The sequence below is a fragment of the Salmo trutta genome, chromosome 29 (assembly GCF_901001165.1).
Source record: "Salmo trutta chromosome 29, fSalTru1.1, whole genome shotgun sequence".
Taxonomy (NCBI): Eukaryota; Metazoa; Chordata; class Actinopteri; order Salmoniformes; family Salmonidae; genus Salmo; species Salmo trutta.
The window spans coordinates 17,167,529-17,188,833 of record NC_042985.1 but is presented as its reverse complement, the minus strand read 5'-3'; the positions used below and the strand labels follow the sequence as shown (position 1 = coordinate 17,188,833).

Here is a 21,305-nt window from a genome sequence, read left to right as displayed (position 1 = left end):
TACCTCTCCTGTGTCCTTGTCTTCACAATAGGACACCTCCAGTACTCTGTCTACCTCCACATAGTCAGGGTTAAAGGGATCCTCCTCCATCTAAAACACACAGGAAGACATAATCAGGGTTAAAGGGATCCTCCTCCATCTAAAACACACAGGAAGACATAATCAGGGTTAAAGGGATCCTCCTCCATCTAAAACACACAGGAAGACATAGTCAGGGTTAAAGGGATCCTCCTCCATCTAAAACACACAGGAAGACATAGTCAGGGTTAAAGGGATCCTCCTCCATCTAAAACACACAGGAAGACATAGTCAGGGTTAAAGGGATCCTCCTCCATCTAAAACACACAGGAAGACATAGTCAGGGTTAAAGGGATCCTCCTCCATCTAAAACACACAGGAAGACATAGTCAGGGTTAAAGGGATCCTCCTCCATCTAAAACACACAGGAAGACATAGTCAGGGTTAAAGGGATCCTCCTCCATCTAAAACACACAGGAAGACATAGTCAGGGTTAAAGGGATCCTCCTCCATCTAAAACACACAGGAAGACATAGTCAGGGTTAAAGGGATCCTCCTCCATCTAAAACACACAGGAAGACATTGTCAGACAAAGTAAACTACCTTCATGCCATCTGGAGTCTGGGGGGGAAACACACTGTATGACTGGGTGGGATGAACATATCAAGGCCTAAAGCACACTACAGAGATGCATGCAAACATGCCTGCGCAAAACAGGCAAACACACACACACTGACGCGGACACACACACACACACACACGCGCTGGTGTGAAAGGGTCTTACATCTGCAAAGAAGTGGGCTCTCTGTGCCTGTTTAATCTTGAAACGTTTGATCTTCTGCTGAATCCTCTTGTCTTTCTCCAGCTGCTGCTCTACGGCCCACTCACAGTGGAGGTAGGAGCTGAGAGAGACAACACACAGAGTCAGGAACGCACGAGAACACACACGTATAGTACAAACTTCAAATAAACCTTGAATGTCTTTTATGACGTCGTACATCTTTCAAATGGATATATGTTTACTTTATGTTTAAATGTTCCATTTGTGTGCCATTTTGTACATTTTACATTTATATAGGATTTACAATCTACTACACACCAAATTAGTTTTCATTTCAGACTGACCTGGATTTTGTTCTACTGAAACTACAATGAGGTCATATGTGAGTTCAGTCAAAGGCGTCTCAAAGTGGCAGTGCAAGAACTAGTAATGACAAGCTGCGTCTTACATCACTCTGTTTAACATACTGTATTTGGCTTTTTTGGTTGAATACAAAACATTTAAAAATGTGCATGTAATTATCTTAGCTGGAATGAAAAATAATGCCTTACTAGTTTTTGTATTTTACAAAGAACTCTTCCACTTCTACGATAACTCCTGGAGCGACCTAGAAGAGGAACCAATATTATAGAACAGAATACAAACTAAAAGCTCTTCATACACTGAGTGTTCAAAACATTAAGAACACCTTCTCTTTCCATGACATAGACTGACCAGGTAAATCCGGGTGAAAGCTATGATTCTGTATTGATGTCACTTCTAAATCCACTTCAATCAGTGTAGATGAAGGGGTGGAGACAGGTTAAATAAGGATTTTTAAGCCTTGAGACAATTGAGACATGGATTGTGTATGTGTGCCATTCAGAGAGTGAATGGGCAGACAAAATATTTTATTTCCTATGAACGGGGTGTGGTAATATGTGCCAGGCGCACCGGTTTGTGTCAAGAACTGCAACGCTGCTGGGTTTTTCATGCTCAACAGCCAAATGTGGGAAGCATTGGAGTCAACATGGGCCAGCATCCCTGTGGAACGCTTTTGACACCTTGTAGAGTCCGTGCTCCAATGAATTGAGGCTGTTCTGAGGGCAAAAGGGAGGGGGGGTGCAATATTAGCTAGGTGTTCTTAATGTTTTATACACTCAGTGTATAGTAGGAAAAGACAAGAGGGTTGAATTCAATCAAACCCACATTGCAGAAGGTAAGTAGATGTACTACTGCAAACTAAGATACTATAGTACTACAAAGAGTGGTATGAGTGAGTGTGGCATTAAAGATAATGATTGTAATCCTACCTCGTTCTTGACTATTCGAGATGACATGATCTTGTCAACAACCGCAGCATCCTCCTCACTGGGGTTTTCCTGCAGCATTGACAAGATAGAAACAAACCACTTTAACAGCTCCATGTACAACCTTCATACTCCACACACCAGTTTCATGTATTTTCAATGTATATCAGAATGAAGTATGGCCTTGAGATGCATTGTACTGCTATAACACACATATTACACTAGATAGAGCAATAATAGAGCAATGAAGAATGTAATCTTGAGATGTTTTGGTACTGTAGAACCTATCAGTCTTACAGTGTTTCCCAACTCCAGTCCTCCAGTTCCCCCAACAGTACACGTTGTTGTTGTAGCCCCCAGACAAACTCACCTGATTCAACTCATTGAGGGATTGACGATTAGCTGACAAGTTGAAATAGGTGTTTTTGTCCGGGGCTACAGCAACAATGTGTACTGTTGGGGGTACTGGAGGAGTGGAGCTGGAAACAACTGGTCTAGAACAACTGAATGTTATTGAGGGTTATTGATTGCTGCCTGGGCCAGGCCAGTATCTCCTCACCACAAACAGCTGCTGTGCTGGCTCTTTGCGTGCTGCAGCAGTGCTGGTCTTCTTGGCTTTAACCATGACCTTCACCTCCTCATCAGACACCCTGGCCTCTCCCTCCTCTGCATACTTCTTCCTCTTCACCTGGCGGTTCGACCGACGCGTCTACAGGGGGGTAAGGGAAAGAGGTTAAGTATTACGGAGGTTCTGTATTATACAAATCAGCACAGCCAAAATATCAGTTAAACTCTTTTCCTATGTTTTATTGGGTTAATATGTAGGCAGCCATCGAAGGCATTCCTGTCTATTCTCAATAGTGTTTGTGCATGTGTCTGTGTGTTGTATGCACTCCGCAGCAATGTGTGACATTCAAGAGTGCTTAGTGCTTATTATTAGGAAAACACATCAGAGAGACCCTGCTAATGACAGCCACAGTTAAATGAGATACTAAATACCATTCAGTTGAAACTAATAACATGTCTGTGGATGAGAATAACCCAGGCTGACCATAAAAAACTTGAGCCTGCCAGGCTGAGTGGTCCCTCCTTCCCTGCCTGTCAGGCTGCCTCCCAGGCTGAGTGGTCCCTCCTTCCCTACCTATCAGGTTACCTCCCAGGCTGAGTGGTCCCTCCTTCCCAGCCTGTCAGGTTACCTCCCAGGCTGAGTGGTCCCTCCTTCCCAGCCTGTCAGGTTACCTCCCAGGCTGAGTGGTCCCTCCTTCCCTGCCTGTCAGGTTACCTCCCAGGCTGAGTGGTCCCTCCTTCCCAGCCTGTCAGGTTACCTCCCAGGCTGAGTGGTCCCTCCTTCCCAGCCTGTCAGGTTACCTCCCAGGCTGAGTGGTCCCTCCTTCCCTGCCTGTCAGGTTACCTCCCAGGCTGAGTGGTCCCTCCTTCCCTGCCTGTCAGGTTACCTCCCAGGCTGAGTGGTCCCTCCTTCCCTGCCTGTCAGGTTACCTCCCAGGCTGAGTGGTCCCTCCTTCCCTGCCTGTCAGGTTACCTCCCAGGCTGAGGGGTCCCTCCTTCCCTGCCTGTCAGGTTACCTCCCAGGCTGAGTGGTCCCTCCTTCCCTGCCTGTCAGGTTACCTCCCAGGCTGAGTGGTCCCTCCTTCCCTGCCTGTCAGGTTACCTCCCAGGCTGAGTTGTCCCTCCTTCCCTGCCTGTCAGGTTACCTCCCAGGCTGAGTTGTCCCTCCTTCCCTGCCTGTCAGGTTACCTCCCAGGCTGAGTGGTCCCTCCTTCCCTGCCTGTCAGGTTACCTCCCAGGCTGAGGGGTCCCTCCTTCCCTGCCTGTCAGGCTACCTCCCAGGCTGAGGGGTCCCTCCTTCCCTGCCTGTCAGGTTACCTCCCAGGCTGAGTGGTCCCTCCTTCCCTGCCTGTCAGGTTACCTCCCAGGCTGAGTGGTACCTCCTCCCCTGCCTGTCAGGTTACCTCCCAGGCTGAGTGGTCCCTCCTCCCCTGCCTGTCAGGTTACCTCCCAGGCTGAGTGGTCCCTCCTCCCCTGCCTGTCAGGTTACCTCCCAGGCTGAGTGGTCCCTCCTCCCCTGCCTGTCAGGTTACCTCCCAGGCTGAGTGGTCCCTCCTTCCCTGCCTGTCAGGTTACCTCCCAGGCTGAGGGGTCCCTACTTCCCTGCCTGTCAGGCTACCTCCCAGGCTGAGTGGTCCCTCCTTCCCTGCCTGTCAGGTTACCTCCCAGGCTGAGGGGTATCCTGTGGTGATGATGCTGTAGCTGTTTTCAGAGCTGTCTGTCTACTAACTCCATCACTTATAGTGCAACAGACAGGAATTGAGGATCATTCTAAATGACATCTTCAGACAGACAGCTCTAATTAAGACTGGGTGTGGGGGATAATGAGGATAATTATACCCACACATGGGCGGGGGGGGGGGGGGGGGGGGGGGGGGGGTAATCCCCAGTCGCTCCATACTATGACACAGCCAGGGGGAGAGAGTAGTCTTTTATCCCCACTCACTGAATTCTCTGTCAACTGGAACAGAGCAGATCGTCCCCCTCACTCAACACCAGTGTCTATGGATAAGGACTGTCCTCATGGTATAGAATAGGCCTACCCCTACATAATCCTCAGCTCTACCAACAACAACAGTAAATTACACTGGAGCTATTTGTTCTTGAGTTGGTTAGGCCCTGAACTCACTCTGAACCACCATGTGTACTTTGACTCCATACCACAGCTGTGACTCCTGTATTCCACTCAGCAGCAGCACGGCCAACAAGAGAGCCCAAGGACAGGGACTCTCCATGGCTTTAACTATCACAACAACACTGTCATAAGAACCAGTCTATATGACATGAATCTTTAAACATAAAGGCCTGCGTTCTGCAGACTGAGGAAATGGCCTCTCCATGCCTTTTAATAATAATACTACAATAGATAAATAAATATAGTTGCCTACCCCTGCCTTAAACATCACGACAACACCATCATAAGAGTTCTGCAGCCGTAAAGAGCCTGCATACTGTAGCCTTGGAGACATGGGGAGGGACTCCATGCCTTTAATAATCACAATAACACCGGCATAAGGCTTTTGCTGCAGCTTGGAGACTGGGGGAGGGACTCACCGAGTCATCGTCTTTAAAGGATCTTCGAGGCGGACGCTCTTCATCAGACCCCTCCTCTGAAGACTCTGTCTCCCTCTTCTTCTTCATCCCTCCAAATTTAATGACAATTTTCCTGAAATAAAGATAACAGGACAAACATTAAACGAGAGAAAAAAATAGGAAAACTGGACTCTATTTTCTCCTCTTTCCCTCTGCTATGTTTCATGGAAACTGTCTCTGAATAATTGATGAACGATAATATAAAGATTGTCCTTGCTGTGCTAAATAAATGACCTCAGGAGTGTGTGTGCTGCCGTGTGGTGCGGTGCAGTACAGTATATGCCATGTTCCTCACTGCATCTTTTAAAGGCAAAAAGGAATTATTACCCAAAGAATTATAATTAAGTAAGCATAGTTATTTTATTTCACCGTTATTACCAGTCCAGCTCTGTTTATTTTGCCTCACTTAAAATGAATGATTTAATTGTTTCCATGGTTGCTTAATTCCTTATTAAATGCACTTTCATAACCTAGAGACAAATAGTGACTGATTCAAGTAGGCAGCAGTATATTTAAATTATAGTACATCAAAACATACATTTTCATGGGAAGTAACCATGCAGTTAGCTACAGTATTAACACATATTTTAAATAAATACTTATTTTAAATAAATACTAGCATATTGAATGACCTAATGACCTCAACAGGGATCATCACATTTAACAAATCTCCAATAATATAATCATGTCCCTCTTGGTTATTGTGTGAGAATCAGCTTCTAATATGTCCATAACTGTGGTGACTCAATATCTCATCATGTGCAGAATGCAGAGATATTTTTCAGGGAGAAAATATGTAGTGTGTGTGTAGTGTGTGTGTGTGTGTGTGTGTGTGTGTGTGTGTGTATGTGTGTAGTGTGTGTGTGTGTTTGTGCGTGTGTGTCAGAGTGTCTGCAGACAGGGAAGATATGAACCAGTAGACTGATACAATAGATCTCTGCTATGTACAGTTTGAAAGAGAGACACAAATACAGTCTCTCTCTCTCTCTCGTGTGTCCGCCTGCCTGCCTGCCTGCCTATCTGTCTGTCCACCCCAGCCTGCTGTGTTCTTATCAACATGTAAGACTGGACTTCCACTGCTCCATTTGTCAAGCTCTTTATTGGATCAAAACAGAGAGATATAGATAGTGACTGAGCCTCCTCCCTTCTCCGTCTCTAGCTCTGTCTTGCCACAGATTATCCATTATATTGACCAGATACTCAAGTGGTCGATCTAACAATGAAAAAAAATGTCTTCAAAAATGGAAGCAGTCGGGAGGAGGCAAGATCAGGTGGGACCATTCTAGCCAATGAGAGGGCAGATACGTGTGTGAACAACAGGCAAAACTCCGATAAAGTGTTTTTTCTCAAAGATGCCGGGATGTCACATGTCCTCCTAATATCATTAGACTGGTAAGAACCTAAGCATTACCAAACTTATATCAGATCAAATAAGCCACATCTAACACATTTGTATTTAACCTTTATTTAACTAGGCAAGTCAGTTAAAAAAAAATTCTTATTTACAATAACAGCCCGTAAATAAGCCATTACATTTTTTGTTAACTAAATTTGACACTCATTGAACTCCATACAATAACTCCTCGCTTGGTGAGCGATTATTTAAAAAAATGTAGCGCCACCTGCTGGAGAAGACCGATTTTAGGCCCAGTTATCCCTCTCGCTTCTTCCTCTCTGGTCTCGCTCTCTTTCTCCCCACCCCCTCTCAGTCATCGCCTCCTGCCACCTACCTCTCTCTCTCTCCTCTCTTCCATCGCTCTCTCTCTTCCAATCCCTCCATGCCTCTCCACTCTTCCCCTCCCTCCCTCTATGGCTCAGAAAACTCATAAACATGGATATGATTCAACTACCTACACAGAGGCAGTCCAGACTCCAAATCCCCATGCAGGCAGACAGAGACTAGCGTGGCTGGATCTAACAGGCTAATACTGTAGATGTGGTAAAGAGGTCAATTGAACTCAATTGCCATGGAATAGAGTGGGGGAAAGATCCCGAGTCTGCTCATTGCCCCCCAGTAAAATTAGCATACATTTAGGATACTGTTAATATGTGTATTTCACACTATGTTGAGGTAAAAATCAGAGTTTAATGCTTATATAGATGTCAACCCCAACACCTGTTCACATCATCATCACCAATCAACTTCATCACAGTTAAAAACGACTTTGACTACCACCACCAATTGCTGTATACCAACTATGCTAACCAGCTTATACGAGTGGGAGTTAGCATTTAACAATTACTTCTTTTAAACCTGAAAAGGGACAACTTATAAATATTATGCAGCGAAAACAGCCAAATACATCAAAATCGGAATTAAGTAAGCACATTGTGGGCCTGTTGCAATATATAAGTCATGACGGATTTGAGGAATATCCACTTTGCTAGATCCAATTTGATGAAAGTGTGCCAGTCTGGTCAATGGAATGGTCTGTGTTCTGTTGACTGCGTTACTGCATCCACATTTCGTTATGTTACAGTCTTATTCTAAAATAGATTCAATATTGTTTATCTCTCAGCAATCTACACAAAGTACATCATAATGACAAAGCGAAAAAGTTTTTTTTTTGCACTTGTATTAAAAATAAAAAAAAGAAATACCTTATTTACATAAGTATTCAGACCCTTTACTATGAGACTCGAAATTGAGCTCAGGTGCATCCTGTTTCCATTAATCATCCTTGAAATGTTTCTACAACTTAATTGGAGTCCACCTGTGGGATATTCAATTGATTGGACATGATTTGGAAAGGCACACACCTGTCTATATAAGGTCCCACAGTTGACAGTGCATGTCAGAGCAAAAATCAAGCCATGAGGTCGAAGGAATTCTCCGTAAAGCTCCGAGACAGGATTGTGTCAAGGCACAGATCTGGGGAAGGTTACCAAAACATTTCTATAGCATTGAAGGTCCGCAAGAACACAGTGACCCCCATAATTCTTAAATGGGAGAAGTTTGGAACCACGAAGACTCTTCCTAGAGCTGGGCGCCCGGCCAAACTGAGAAATCGAGGGAGAAGGGCCTTGGTCAGGGAGGTGACCAAGAACCCAATGGTCCCTCTGACAGAGCTCTGGAGTTCCTCTGTGGAGATGGGAGAACCTTCCAGAAGGACAACCAGCTCTGCAGCACTCCACCAATCAGGCCTTTATGGTAGAGTGGCAATACAGATCCCACGCCTCAGTAAAAGGCACATGACAGCCCACTTGGAGTTTGCCAAAAGGCACTTAAAAACTCTCAGACCATGTGAAACAAGATTCTCTGGTCTGATGAAACCAAGATTGAACTCTTAGGCCTGAATGCCAAGTGTCACTTCTGGAGGAAACCTGGCACCATCCCTACAGTGAAGCATGGTGATGGCAGCATCATGCTGTGGGGATGTTTTTCAGCAGCAGGGACTGGGAGACCAGTCAAGATTGAGGCAAAGATGAATGGAGCAAAGTACAGAGAGATCCTTGATTTAAACCTGCTCCAGAGTGTTCAGGACCTCAGACTGGGGCAAAGGTTCACCTTCCAACAGGACAACAACCCTAAGCACACAGCCAAGACAACACAGGAGTGGCTTCGGGACAAGTCTCTGAATGTCCTTGAGTGGCCCAGCCAGAGCCCGGACTTGAACCTGATCAAACATCTCTGGATAGACCTGAAAATAGCTGTCCAGCGACACTCCCCATCCATCTTGACAGAGCTTGAGATGATCATCAGAGAGGAATGGGAGAAACTCCCCAAATACAGGTGTGCCAAGTAGTGTAATACCCAAGGAGACTCAAGGCTGTAATTGCTGCCAAAGGTGCTTCAACAAAGTACTGAATAAAGGATCTGAATACTTATGTAAATGTGATATCAGTTTTTTATTTTTAATACATTTTCAAAAACCTGTTTTTGCTTTGTCATTATGAGGTATTGTGTGTTGATTGATGAGGGAAAAAATATTTAATACAATTTAGAATAAGGCTGTAACGTAACAAAATGTGGAAAAAGTCAAGGGTTCTGAAAACTGTCCGAATGCACTGTATAAGTCAAATCAAATCAAATGTATTTATATAGCCCTTCTTACATCAGCTGATATCTCAAAGTGCTGTACAGAAACCCAGCCTAAAACCCCAAACAGCAAGCAATGCAGGTGTAGAAGCACGGTGGCTAGGAAAAACTCCCTAGAAAGGCCAAAACCGAGGAAGAAACCTAGAGAGGAACCAGGCTATGAGGGGTGGCCAGTCCTCTTCTGGCTGTGCCGGGTGGAGATTATAACAGAACAAGGCCAAGATGTTCAAATGTTCATAAATGACCAGCATAGTCAAATAATAATAATCACAGTAGTTGTCAAGGGTGCAACAGGTCAGCACCTCAGGAGTAAATGTCAGCTGGCTTTTCATAGCCGATCATTGAGAGTATCTCTACCGCTCTGGGACAGCCGGTCTGGGACAGGTAGCACGTCCGATGAACAGGTCAGGGTTCCATAGCCGCAGGCAGAACAGTTGAAACTGGAGCAGCAGCACGGCCGGGTGGACTGGGGACAGCAAGGAGTCATCATGCCAGGTAGTCCTGAGGCATGGTCGTAGGGCTATAAATCAATGCTAATACTCCTGTGTCTCTTCCCTCGTTCAAACTTCGTTAAACTAACTATAAAAAAGGAAAACACAGTGGCACATCCATCTCATTGAACTGTGAAATAGAGTCCTTCACGGGTCCAAAAACATTGACCCATTCAAAATGGTCCTGGGGCTTTCCCATCCGGACCCGATATGCATAAATATTATTTTTATATAGAGACCCCTTCCAAAGGGACCTGATGACAACTAGACCCGTTCCATATAGACCTGGTCGGACCAAGACCCGGTCCTATTCGATCCGAGTAAAGGAAGCGGCAGAAAGTATATTTTTAAGCTACTTTATTAACTGCCATTGATAAAGCACAAGGGAGAGGAGGTAAAGAGTGGTGAAGCTCGGGCAGGGGCTGTGCTGTGTGTGTAGGCTACTGAGAGTGTGAGCCAGTGACACAGGAACAGGGAGGTGGGAGGGTGAGACAGCAACCAACCAACCAGACTCGCGCTATAGTAGACTAACAGCTGCCATAGATAGGTTATTTATCATCCAATATGACTATGTAGCCTGTCTTGACTGCATCAAACTTCTAGGCTAATTGAGAATGCATGCGCTTTCTCATCCTGCGCAGTTAAACAACAACAACTCCATTCAGAATATAAAGTGGCAGCTTACCTGTTGGCTCTTGGTCGTTGTAGCCTATCATTCTCCTTTAATTCCATCATTTTAATTCCATCTTCCATTGATTAAATATCTCCTAACACAGAGGCTCTATGGCTGTAGTCTATTGCCGCTTTGATGACTTATGATTGGGCAACAACAACAGCAAGCTGTACGTGCCACTCTCGTTAAAAGTCCTCAGCCTAGACATACCGACATACATAGTTACCGTATATGTTTTATTTTATTCGTTATTTCACCTTTATTTAACCAGGTAGGCCAGTTGAGAAAAAGTTCTCATTTACAACTGCGACCTGGCCAAGATAAAGCAAAGCAGTGCGACACAAACAACACGGAGTTACACATGGCATAAACTAACGTACAGTCAATAACACAATAGAAATGTCTATATACAGTGTGTGCAAATGAGGTAAGATTAGGGAGGTAAGGCAATAAATAGGCCGTAGTGGCAAAGTAATTACAATTTAGCAATTAAACACTGGAGTGATAGATGTGCAGAAGATGAATGTGCAAGTAGAGATACTGGGGTGCAAAGGAGCAAAAAAAAGAAAATAACAGTATGGGGATGAGGTAGTTGGATGGGCTGTTTATAGATGGGCTATGTACAGGTGCAATGATCCGTAAGCTGCAAAGACAGCTGGTGCTTAAAGCTAGTGAGGGAGATATGAGTCTTCAGCTTCAGTGATTTTTGCAATTCGTTCCAGTCATTGGCAGCAGAGAACTGGAAGGAAAGGCGGCCAAAGGAGGAATTGGCTTTGGGGGTGACCAGTGAAATATACCTGTTGGAACGCGTGCTACGGGTGGGTGCTGCGATGGTGACCAGTGAGCTGAGATAAGGCGGGGCTTTACCTAGCAAAGACTTGTAGATGACCTGGAGCCAGTGGGTTTGGCGACGAATATGAAGCGAGGGCCATGTCTGTTATATGTCAGTATTGTACAGGCCTATGTCTGTACTCTATATCTGTTCTCTCGTATCTGAAGAGCGAGAGAGAGGAGACAGAGGAATCCTCCATTCAGAACAAGTTCAGAGGTTTGGTGTAAAGTGCTCTAAACACCATACATAGCCTGAGGTCTTCTCTCTCTGTGTACTCCTGATCAGTCCTCCCTCATTCCCTCTGTCATGCACATTATCTCTCACCTTGTCTCCCTCCACCCCTCTCCTCCCCTCCCTGTACTCTTTCACACAGCAACAGGAACAGAAGCTCTCTAGCTCTGTCTGATTCGCTCCAAAACATGGCAACGCTCACACGAGCAGACACGCAGTAAGTAGATTCCTTCTCACACAACACCAACTACCCTGAAACAGGTACTCACACGCGCACACAGAGCTAACTACAGTGCCCTCCGTAACTATTGGGACAGGGAAGCATTTTTTATTATTTTGGTTCTATACTGCAACAGTTTGGATTTGTAATCAAACAATGACTATGAGGTTAAAGTGCAGACTGTCAGCTTTAATTTGAGGGTATTTTCATCTATATCGGGAAAACAGTTTAGAAATGACAGCATTTTTGTACATAGTCCCCCCAATTTAGGGGACTAAAAGTATTAGTCAAATTAACTTATGTGTATTAAAGTTAATATGGTCCCATATTCATAGCACACAATAACTAAATCAATCTTGTGACTCTAGAAACTTGTTGGATGCATTTGCTGTTTGTTTTGGTTGTGTTTCTGATTATTTTGTGCCCAATAGAAATTAATGGTAAATAATGTATTGTGTCATTTTGGAGTCACTTTAATTGTAATTAAGAATAGAATATGTTTCTAAACACTTCTAAATTAATGTGGATGCTACCATGATTATGGATAACCCTAAATGAATCGTGAATAATGATGAGTGGGAAGGTTACAGAAAAATGCTAACCTCCCGTTATTATAATTATAACAGATCACTGCACCTGTACATAGCCCATCTATAATTTAGCCCAAACTACTACCTCTTCCCCTACTGTATTTATTTATTTTATTTATTTTGCTCCTTTGCACCATATTATTTAGATTTGAACTTTGAACTTTCTTCAAACTACAAATCTACCATTCCAGTGTTTTTCTTGCTATACTTTATTTACTTTGCCACCATGGCATTTTTTTGCCTTTACCTCCCTTATCTCACATCATTTGCTCACATTGTATATAGTCTTATTTTTTTTCTACTGTATTATTGACTGTATGTTGTTTACTCCATGTGTAACTCTGTGTTGTTGTATGTTGTCGAACTGCTTTGCTTTATCTTGGCCAGGTCGCAATTGTAAATGAGAACTTGTTCTCAACTTGCCTACCTGGTTAAATAAAGGTGAAATAAATAAAAAATAAAAAAAAAATAATGGTGAGAGGTTCGCATGTCTTGGGGGATGATATAAAATGCTAACCTCCCGTTATTATAATGGTGAGAGGTTCGCATGTCTTGGGGGATGATATAAAATGCTAACCTCCCGTTATTATAATGGTGAGAGGTTCGCATGTCTTGGGGGATGATATAAAATGCTAACCTCCCGTTATTATAATGGTGAGAGGTTCGCATGTCTTGGGGGGATGATATAAAATGCTAACCTCCCGTTATTATAATGGTGAGAGGTTCGCATGTCTTGGGGGTATGATATAAAATGCTAACCTCCCGTTATTATAATGGTGAGAGGTTCGCATGTCTTGGGGGATGGTATAAAATGCTAACCTCCCGTTATTATAATGGTGAGAGGTTCGCATGTCTTGGGGGATGATATAAAATGCTAACCTCCCGTTATTATAATGGTGAGAGGTTCGCATGTCTTGGGGGATGATATAAAATGCTAACCTCCCGTTATTATAATGGTGAGAGGTTCGCATGTCTTGGGGGATGATATAAAATGCTAACCTCCCGTTATTATAATGGTGAGAGGTTCGCATGTCTTGGGGGTATGATATAAAATGCTAACCTCCCGTTATTATAATGGTGAGAGGTTCGCATGTCTTGGGGGATGATATAAAATGCTAACCTCCCGTTATTATAATGGTGAGAGGTTCGCATGTCTTGGGGGATGATATAAAATGCTAACCTCCCGTTATTATAATGGTGAGAGGTTCGCATGTCTTGGGGGATGATATAAAATGCTAACCTCCCGTTATTATAATGGTGAGAGGTTCGCATGTCTTGGGGGATGATATAAATGCTAACCTCCCGTTATTATAATGGTGAGAGGTTCGCATGTCTTGGAGGTATGATATAAAATGCTAACCTCCCGTTATTATAATGGTGAGAGGTTCGCATGTCTTGGGGGATGATATAAAATGCTAACCTCCCGTTATTATAATGGTGAGAGGTTCGCATGTCTTGGAGGTATGATATAAAATGCTAACCTCCCGTTATTATAATGGTGAGAGGTTCGCATGTCTTGGGGGATGATATAAAATGCTAACCTCCCGTTATTATAATGGTGAGAGGTTCGCATGTCTTGGGGGGATGATATTTGTGCGTCTAACTTTCTCAGTTTATTACACATAAGTGAATTTGTCTCAATACTTTTGGTCACCTAAAATGGGGGGACTATGTACAAAAAGTGCTGTAATTTCTAACTTTTTCACCTGATATGGATGAAAATACCCTCAAATTAAAGCTGACAGTCTGCACTTCAACCTCGTTGTCATTGTTCGATTTCAAATCCAAACTTTTGGAGTATAGAGCAAAAACAAGAAATGCGTCACTGTCCTAATAATTACAGAGGGTACTGTATGTGCTGTGACTGTGCTAGCCTGTCTCTAGTTAAGCGATAGAAGACTCCTTCTGGGCCTATGCTCCAATACAGTACAGTGGAGGCAGGAAAAACAGCCAGCCAGTCAGTCCTCCAGCCAGTCATTCAACCAGCCTAGTGCTTACAGCCGTTATCACAGCCTAGCCTGTCTCAGTCACACTAAGCTGGCCTCGGCCTCACACACTGGTCCTCAGCCACACGCCAAGCTAGGTCTAGGATACAATATCCCAACTGGACATTTCCCACTAAATCAGGACTGATATTGGCTGTGGTGGTTTAGATGGAGATAGAGGCAGACAGAGGGTGCTAGAGAGAAGGCACGAAACATACACACACAACCACACAGCACACACACACACACACACACACACACACACACACACACACACACACACACACACACACAGGTCTGTAGGAGGCTGAGCGTTTCTCCCACTGCCTGTCAATACTAGAGCTTTCATGGTCTCCTTGAACATGTGTTGTTGTAGGGACTAAAGCTATCTTTCTCACTTTACTCCTCCTCCTCCGGATGATATTACACTTCCATAATCCTATCCACAATGACACTTTGGGGTTGCCTGGCAACGCGCCCCAGGGAGTATAGTTGGCAGCGTGGGCGGTGGATGTGACATCACTTCCTATGAGTGGCAATGGAGCAAATGCTCTACTCTGCTACGTAATGAGCAGCTGAGGAGAATGTGAAACGGCAACAAGACCGCTCTAATATCAACCAGTCCAGGAAATATGGACACAACAGAATGTTCTCCCACACACAGGCAGGACTGAAATACTGAAATAGAGAAATCCAGCAGTTTCACCCCCATCATCAAAAAGTAGGCCATACTATATTCTCTCCTATAGACGTGTTGGTTGTTTAGCAACAAAACCAACGCGTGTGCAACTATGGGGTAAAACAGACAGGGTTGACTTAGATTGTTGACAACACGTAACTATATTTCATTTCCAATGTTTATTGAAAACATAAATACATTTGCACAAAGAGCACTTGTTGTCTCTCAAATACATTGTTACAGATGTGTGTTAGCTAGCTAGCTAGCTACTTTTAGCCATATTAGCAGCGACATAAAATCAGTCAAAACAAGACATGTTATCAAGAACAAGATGAAACTAGCTGAAACGAGTCACCTACGATTCCCCACATGGCAGTTTCTTGTCATTGATGCTATCTGGCCATCCTGAATCACAACAACACAAGGCCTTCTGCCCCATTGACGCGTGCATGTGGTTTTGGTGACGTTGTGAGCTAACCCATCCTTAGCAAGACGCACTTGCTTTATCTTAACCTAACGAGGCCAGTACATACTGGTGACTGTCAATGGCGTACTGGACTATAGCAAACCCCCCCCCCTTCAAAACTACCATATCTGACACGTAAACCAACAGGACTACTAAACTGTGAAATTAGTCACACTTCTTCACTTTATTTTACTGTGAAATCGTTGATTTGAGAGAGAGGGAGGAAGTAGGGCTGGGAGCGATTTGGCCAAAATATTATATCACGGTATTTAAATATATACAGTGTTGTTATATCACGGTATTTAAAACAAATTGGACGGTATGACGGTATGTGACAGTATTTTTAGTTTTTGAATAATAAGAGTTGTACAGTTGCTTTATGGGTAGTGAGTGATCCTAGGGTGGCATCACACACATTCTAAGTGATTTCAATGTGTCTTTCTCCATTCTGATTGTTTTATACTGTTCAATTCAACTTCAACCAAAACAACTTTCAGCACTTTTATCATTTCTGCATTTCCTGCACTCAATTGCAGTGGTGGAAAAAGTACACAACTGTCATACTTGAGTAAAAGTAAAAGCGAAAGTCACCCAGTAAAATACTACTTGAGTAAAAGTCTAAAAGTATTTGGTTTTAAATATACTTAAGTATCAAAAGTAAATGTTACTGATAAAATGTACTTAAGTATCAAAAGTAAAAGTATGAATAATTTCATAATTCCTTATATTAAGCAAACCAGATGCCAACATTTTCTTTTTTCTTTATGGATAGCAAGGGGCACACTCCACACATAATTTACAAACAAAGCATTTGTGTTAGGTGAGTCCTCCAGATCAGAGGCAGTAGATGACCAGGGACGTTCTCTTGACAAGTGCGTGAATTGGACCATTTTACTGTCCTGCTAAGCATTCTAAATGTAACGAGTACTTTTAGGTGTCAGCGAAAATGTTTAGAGTAAAAAGTACAGTATTTTCTATAGGAATGTAGTGAAGTAAAAGTAAAAGTAGTCAAAAATAAAAATAAATAGTAAAGTACAGATACCAAAAAAAAAAAACTTAAGTAGTACTTGAAAGTATTTTTACTTAAGTACTTTACACCACTGCTCAATTGAGATAATTCCCACACTGCCACATAGGGCTGCACGATATGGGCAAATAATCTAGGACTTATTTTTAACCAAATGTTGCAATTGCGATTTGACTTGTGAATTGGAGCAAAACTGTTGGAATCATGGAAATATAATGACTATTCTAATTCTATAGTTAGAATATAATAGTGGGCACTTTGAATACAGTGTTGTTTGAGATGACAACAAATTAAAATGCCAGGAAGGAGTTATTGTGACAGGGTAGGAACTAAAGTGTTGATATGTGTTTCCTAGGGGACCCTATAAGCTTTGGCTACATTGCGTGTTCTCTCTTAGCTACTTCCTGTAGCTAACATATTCTTGCTTTGCATATTCCTCTGATTTAGAAGACACTGTTGCACAAACAACATGCTGATTTAGCTCTACACCATCACTGGTATTATTAGGCTGTATTAGCTAGCTACGTTTGCGCTTACTCAGTACGTTTATTAGCTAGCTAGCTATTAGCATTAGTGGCTAACAATTAGCATCTAACAAGATTTAGAGCAACTTGCTAAGAAAAGACAAACTAGCTGTTTGCTTATGTAAGAAACACAAACTAATAGTGTCATTATAGAACACTGGTGGATTTATATTAAGAAGCAAAGTGAAACAGCATTGTTGTCATCAACATTGTTGCATGTGCTGCATTGACCATGCAGAAGGAACGCAAGTGTCTCGTGGTTGAGGAACATCAAATGCGCTCCTTGAGTGACAGGGGGCGTGGCTAGGTCTGTGTGGAAAGTGGCACAGAGAGAACGTTTCGGAGAGAGATGACTCAAGTAGCAAAGTAAACTATAAAAATGTACATTACACATGGCGTATCACATTTAACAAACCAACTATTCAAATACTGGTATAACATGTAAAAACATGCATCAATACCGGTATATCATAAAATATGGTATACCGCCCAGCCCTAGGAGGAAGCATCTTACGGGTTGGCAGCTGTGATGTGCGTCAGTGTTGTTGGAATGTGTACGGAGGTTTAGCAAGCCCTCAGAGAGCAAAACAGAGAGCATGATGGGAGGACGAGGAGGAACGGAGGAGGCGTGACGCAGACACACATGTGGAGCTCATCCCACATCACACAGGCTTTACAGCCTCAGAACCCAACCAAGACCACAGACTGGCTTTATACAGACCCACCCACAGTTCACTACTAATACCACCACTACAGACGTTTCATGTATTACAGTTGATACATACACAGGGACACACCAACACACGCACAAAGAGCAAATAACAGACCAATAGCACCATTACTGAAACCACACAGGCACCAATCAGGCACCCAATACTTAGGTTAACTACAGAGGTGCCATCTCTCATCTTCTTTCTCTCTACATGTCCTTCTCCTCTCAAGTCCAGCTGTCCCCTGTGTGGTAGGTGAGTTAGGCCTTCACTCCTGCAGACAGGCTAGATAGTCTGATGGAGTGTTACAGTGATTCCCAGAGAGAGCTGTAGTTCTAGTTCTGGCAGTGGCCCCGTTTGGCTCCCATGAGCAGATCCTCATCCTGCCTGGTGCCTAATAACCCAGCATTCTCCTCTCCTCTCCATGCTCAGCCCCCCAGCACTGCCCTGTCCTAGTTGGCACACCACCCACCATTCTGTGTGTTTGGAGGGAGAACAGTGTGACAGCATTTTGTAGGCCGAGGGCACACTGACGTGTTCCAGGGTCCCCCGTGAGGACTGAGAACTTGGCACAGACCAGCCTACACAAGGTGCCAGTGTTACCCCCAAGTTCACTGTAGCCAGGGCCGTAACTTCATATGAAGACAGAGGTCCTCAACATGTAAACTGTTGGTCCCATGTTTCATTGAGCTGAAATAAAAGATCCCAGAAAAGGTTCCAAACGAACAAAAAACGTATTTCTCTCAAATGTTTACATCCCTGTTCGTGAGCATTTCTCCTTTGCCAAGATAATCCATCCACCTGACAGGTGTGGCATATCAAGAAGCTGATTAAAAGGCACGGTCATTATACAGGTGCACCTTGTGCTAGTGACAATAAAAGGCCACTCTAAAATTTGCAGTTTTGTCACACAACACAATGCCATCAAGTAGGAATGTCCACGAGAGCTATTGCCAGAGAATTTAATGTTAATTTCTCTACCATAAGTCGCCATCAACATTGTTTTAGAGAAGTTGGCGGTACGTCCAACCAGCCTCACAACCGCAGACCACGTGTAACCCCACCACCCCAGAACCTCCACATCCAGCTTCTTCACCTGCAGGATCGTCTGAGACCAGCCACCCGGACAGCTGATGAAACTCTGGGTTTGCACAACCAAATAATTTCTTCACAAACTGTCAGAAAGTGTCTGAAGGAAGTTCATCTGCGTGCTGGTCGTCCTCACCAGAGTCTGACCTGACTGCAGTTTGGCGTTGTAACCGACTTCAGTGGGCAAATCCTCACCATAGATGGCCACTGGCACGATGGAGAAGAGTGCTCTTCAAGGATTAAACCCGGTTCCAACTGTACCGGGCAGATGGCAGACCCTGGTGAGGACGACCAGCACGCAGATTAACTTCCTTCAGACGTTGTCGTGTGGGCGAGCCGTTTGCTGATGTCAACGTTGTGAACTGAGTGCCCATTGTGGTTCTGGGGTTATGGTATGGGCAGGCATAAACTAAGGACAACAAATACAATTGCAATTTATCGATAGCAATTTGAATGCACAGACGAGATGAGATCCTGAGGCCCATTGTTGTGCCATTCATCTGCTGCCATCACCTCAAAATCAGAATGCTTATATTCTTGATCTGACTGAGTTCTAATTGCGCCTGCCTCTTTGCGAACGAGTGGAATCATGAACAGTGGTTTGTTTGTTATATTCCCCTGCATCATCTTGATTTTCCTCTCTGATTTGCCTTTTTAACAGCATTATTCACCACTCTCTCAAAAGGCTAACTCCGCCCTCCCTCAGCACAGGCCCGACGGCGTGAGACGTGAAACAAACTACCCCAGCTCAGAGTCGGCTCAAATAGGCAACGAGAGACACTGCTGACAGTGTGTTTCCGAGATGCAAAAACAGACTCTAGGAGAATGAGTACCCAACTGGTAAATAGTCGGTCAGTCAGTCAGGTGGCTAGATGCCGGCAGAGACTTCTATTGCAGTAACATTGAAGGGCTCTGGCTAGTGTTACTTGCCCAGCTAGAAGGATGAAGTAAGAAGCGAACATTAAAAGGAGCCTACCTAAATAGGCTACTAAGTTCTCATATTAACTTTGCTATACAGAGAGTAGGCTACTTAGACAGACAGTGATGTGGTACTCAGTGGTGAGGCTGAGGCAGCCTGAAATGCATGCAGGAGGAAGCAGATGAGACAGAGAGAGAGAGAGGAAGCAAGCAGAGCGAGAGATTACAATGGTGGTGCCCAAACTTGGAGTCAGGGCCGACTTAGGGTACCCTAAGGAAATCTATACTAACTAGGGGTGTAACGATTCAGCGATACACATCGTCCATGATTCAAATGTTTAAGATAGGACAGCATTGGTCGGCGTAGCCCAAACCGATCCACATATAACACTCATCGGTCAGAAAATCAATTCAAACATTACGAATCACCGATTCACTTACATTTATTGCTCATATTACTTCCTTTCTACCTTCCGAAAACACCTCATATTTTGTTACAACTGATGTGTCCTCTCCTTCAGTGTGGAACTAAGCATGTAACTGGGTTGACAGTTATTGATCTACAAGTCATTCTGCCTGCCAAACAACCCTAGGGAAAATCAGTACCCTAGTCAATCTGGCCACTGCATGTTCCTGTTCTTGCACATCTGCCGGCACCTTCAGCATTCAAATGCTAAAATGGCTTGCGGGATATTAGGCTTTATTAGTTGAGTGGCAACCTATGTAATTTGTTATCTATGCACTGTTGAAAATTGTGTTTTACTGGAATAAAAGTAAGCTACTGGAAACAACACTCATCTGGCTATACCGGCTTACAATTGATTTTATTTAGATTGTTCAGGTTCACCATCAGCAATAGTTTTGGTAGTTTTGCTTTAAACAATCAGTGTACAGTATGTATATACACATTTTTAATATACAGAATAAAGTTGATAATTTCATAACGAGGAATCACTTTTGCGAGGTGCACTGCATGCCAAAGCGGGAGGAGATAAGAAGCAAACTAAAAACTTTAAAATGGTCAAAAACATTCCATTTTGAGATGGGGTGAAATCCAAAGTTGTGCTATATATTCATTAGCAATGTCATTGCTAATTTGTAAATGATAAATATTGATTAATTACTAGCTCAAACACTTAATCTGCATAAATTACAAGTTAATTAGTGGGTTATGGTGATTTCAGAACCAAAGGGTGGACAAAAAAACATAGGCTCCATTTCTCCCCTAATCTGATAGTGGGGTGGTAGATGCCTAGTCTCCATTATGGCTCAGATCAGGTCCCTACATACACACCCCTCAAACTCAACTCTGGATGTCGAAGCCAGTTCCACTGAGTTTTTTCATTGTTCCCTTCTAAACAGGGACTGATTTAGACCTGGGACAACAAGTGTGTGCAATTCATTATCAGGTAGAACAGAAAACCATCAGGCTCCGGACTTCGTAGGGTAAGAGTTGAGTACTCCTGGTATACACCATAGACATACATTATTCACACACAAGAACAGATCCAGCTCAGAGAGGCCCAGCTCAGAGAGGCCCATCTCAGAGAGGCCCATCTCAGAGAGACCCAGCTCAGAGAGACC

The 21,305-nt window shown here is 43.6% G+C and overlaps 1 protein-coding gene across 8 annotated transcripts in view; it reads right to left on the bottom strand.

The window, feature by feature from the left end:
• chd9 (chromodomain helicase DNA binding protein 9) overlaps window positions 1-21,305 on the bottom strand; it is a 126,985-nt gene that overhangs the window by 49,070 nt on the left and 56,610 nt on the right. For all 8 annotated transcript variants that reach the window (XM_029721039.1, XM_029721042.1, XM_029721041.1 and 5 more), the window contains 6 exons: window positions 5,209-5,320; window positions 2,648-2,797; window positions 2,092-2,160; window positions 1,351-1,406; window positions 803-920; window positions 4-90 (listed from right to left, as the gene is read on the bottom strand). In XM_029721039.1, the coding sequence (XP_029576899.1) occupies window positions 4-90; window positions 803-920; window positions 1,351-1,406; window positions 2,092-2,160; window positions 2,648-2,797; window positions 5,209-5,320 (592 nt within the window). The remainder of the gene's footprint in view (window positions 1-3; window positions 91-802; window positions 921-1,350; window positions 1,407-2,091; window positions 2,161-2,647; window positions 2,798-5,208; window positions 5,321-21,305) is intronic.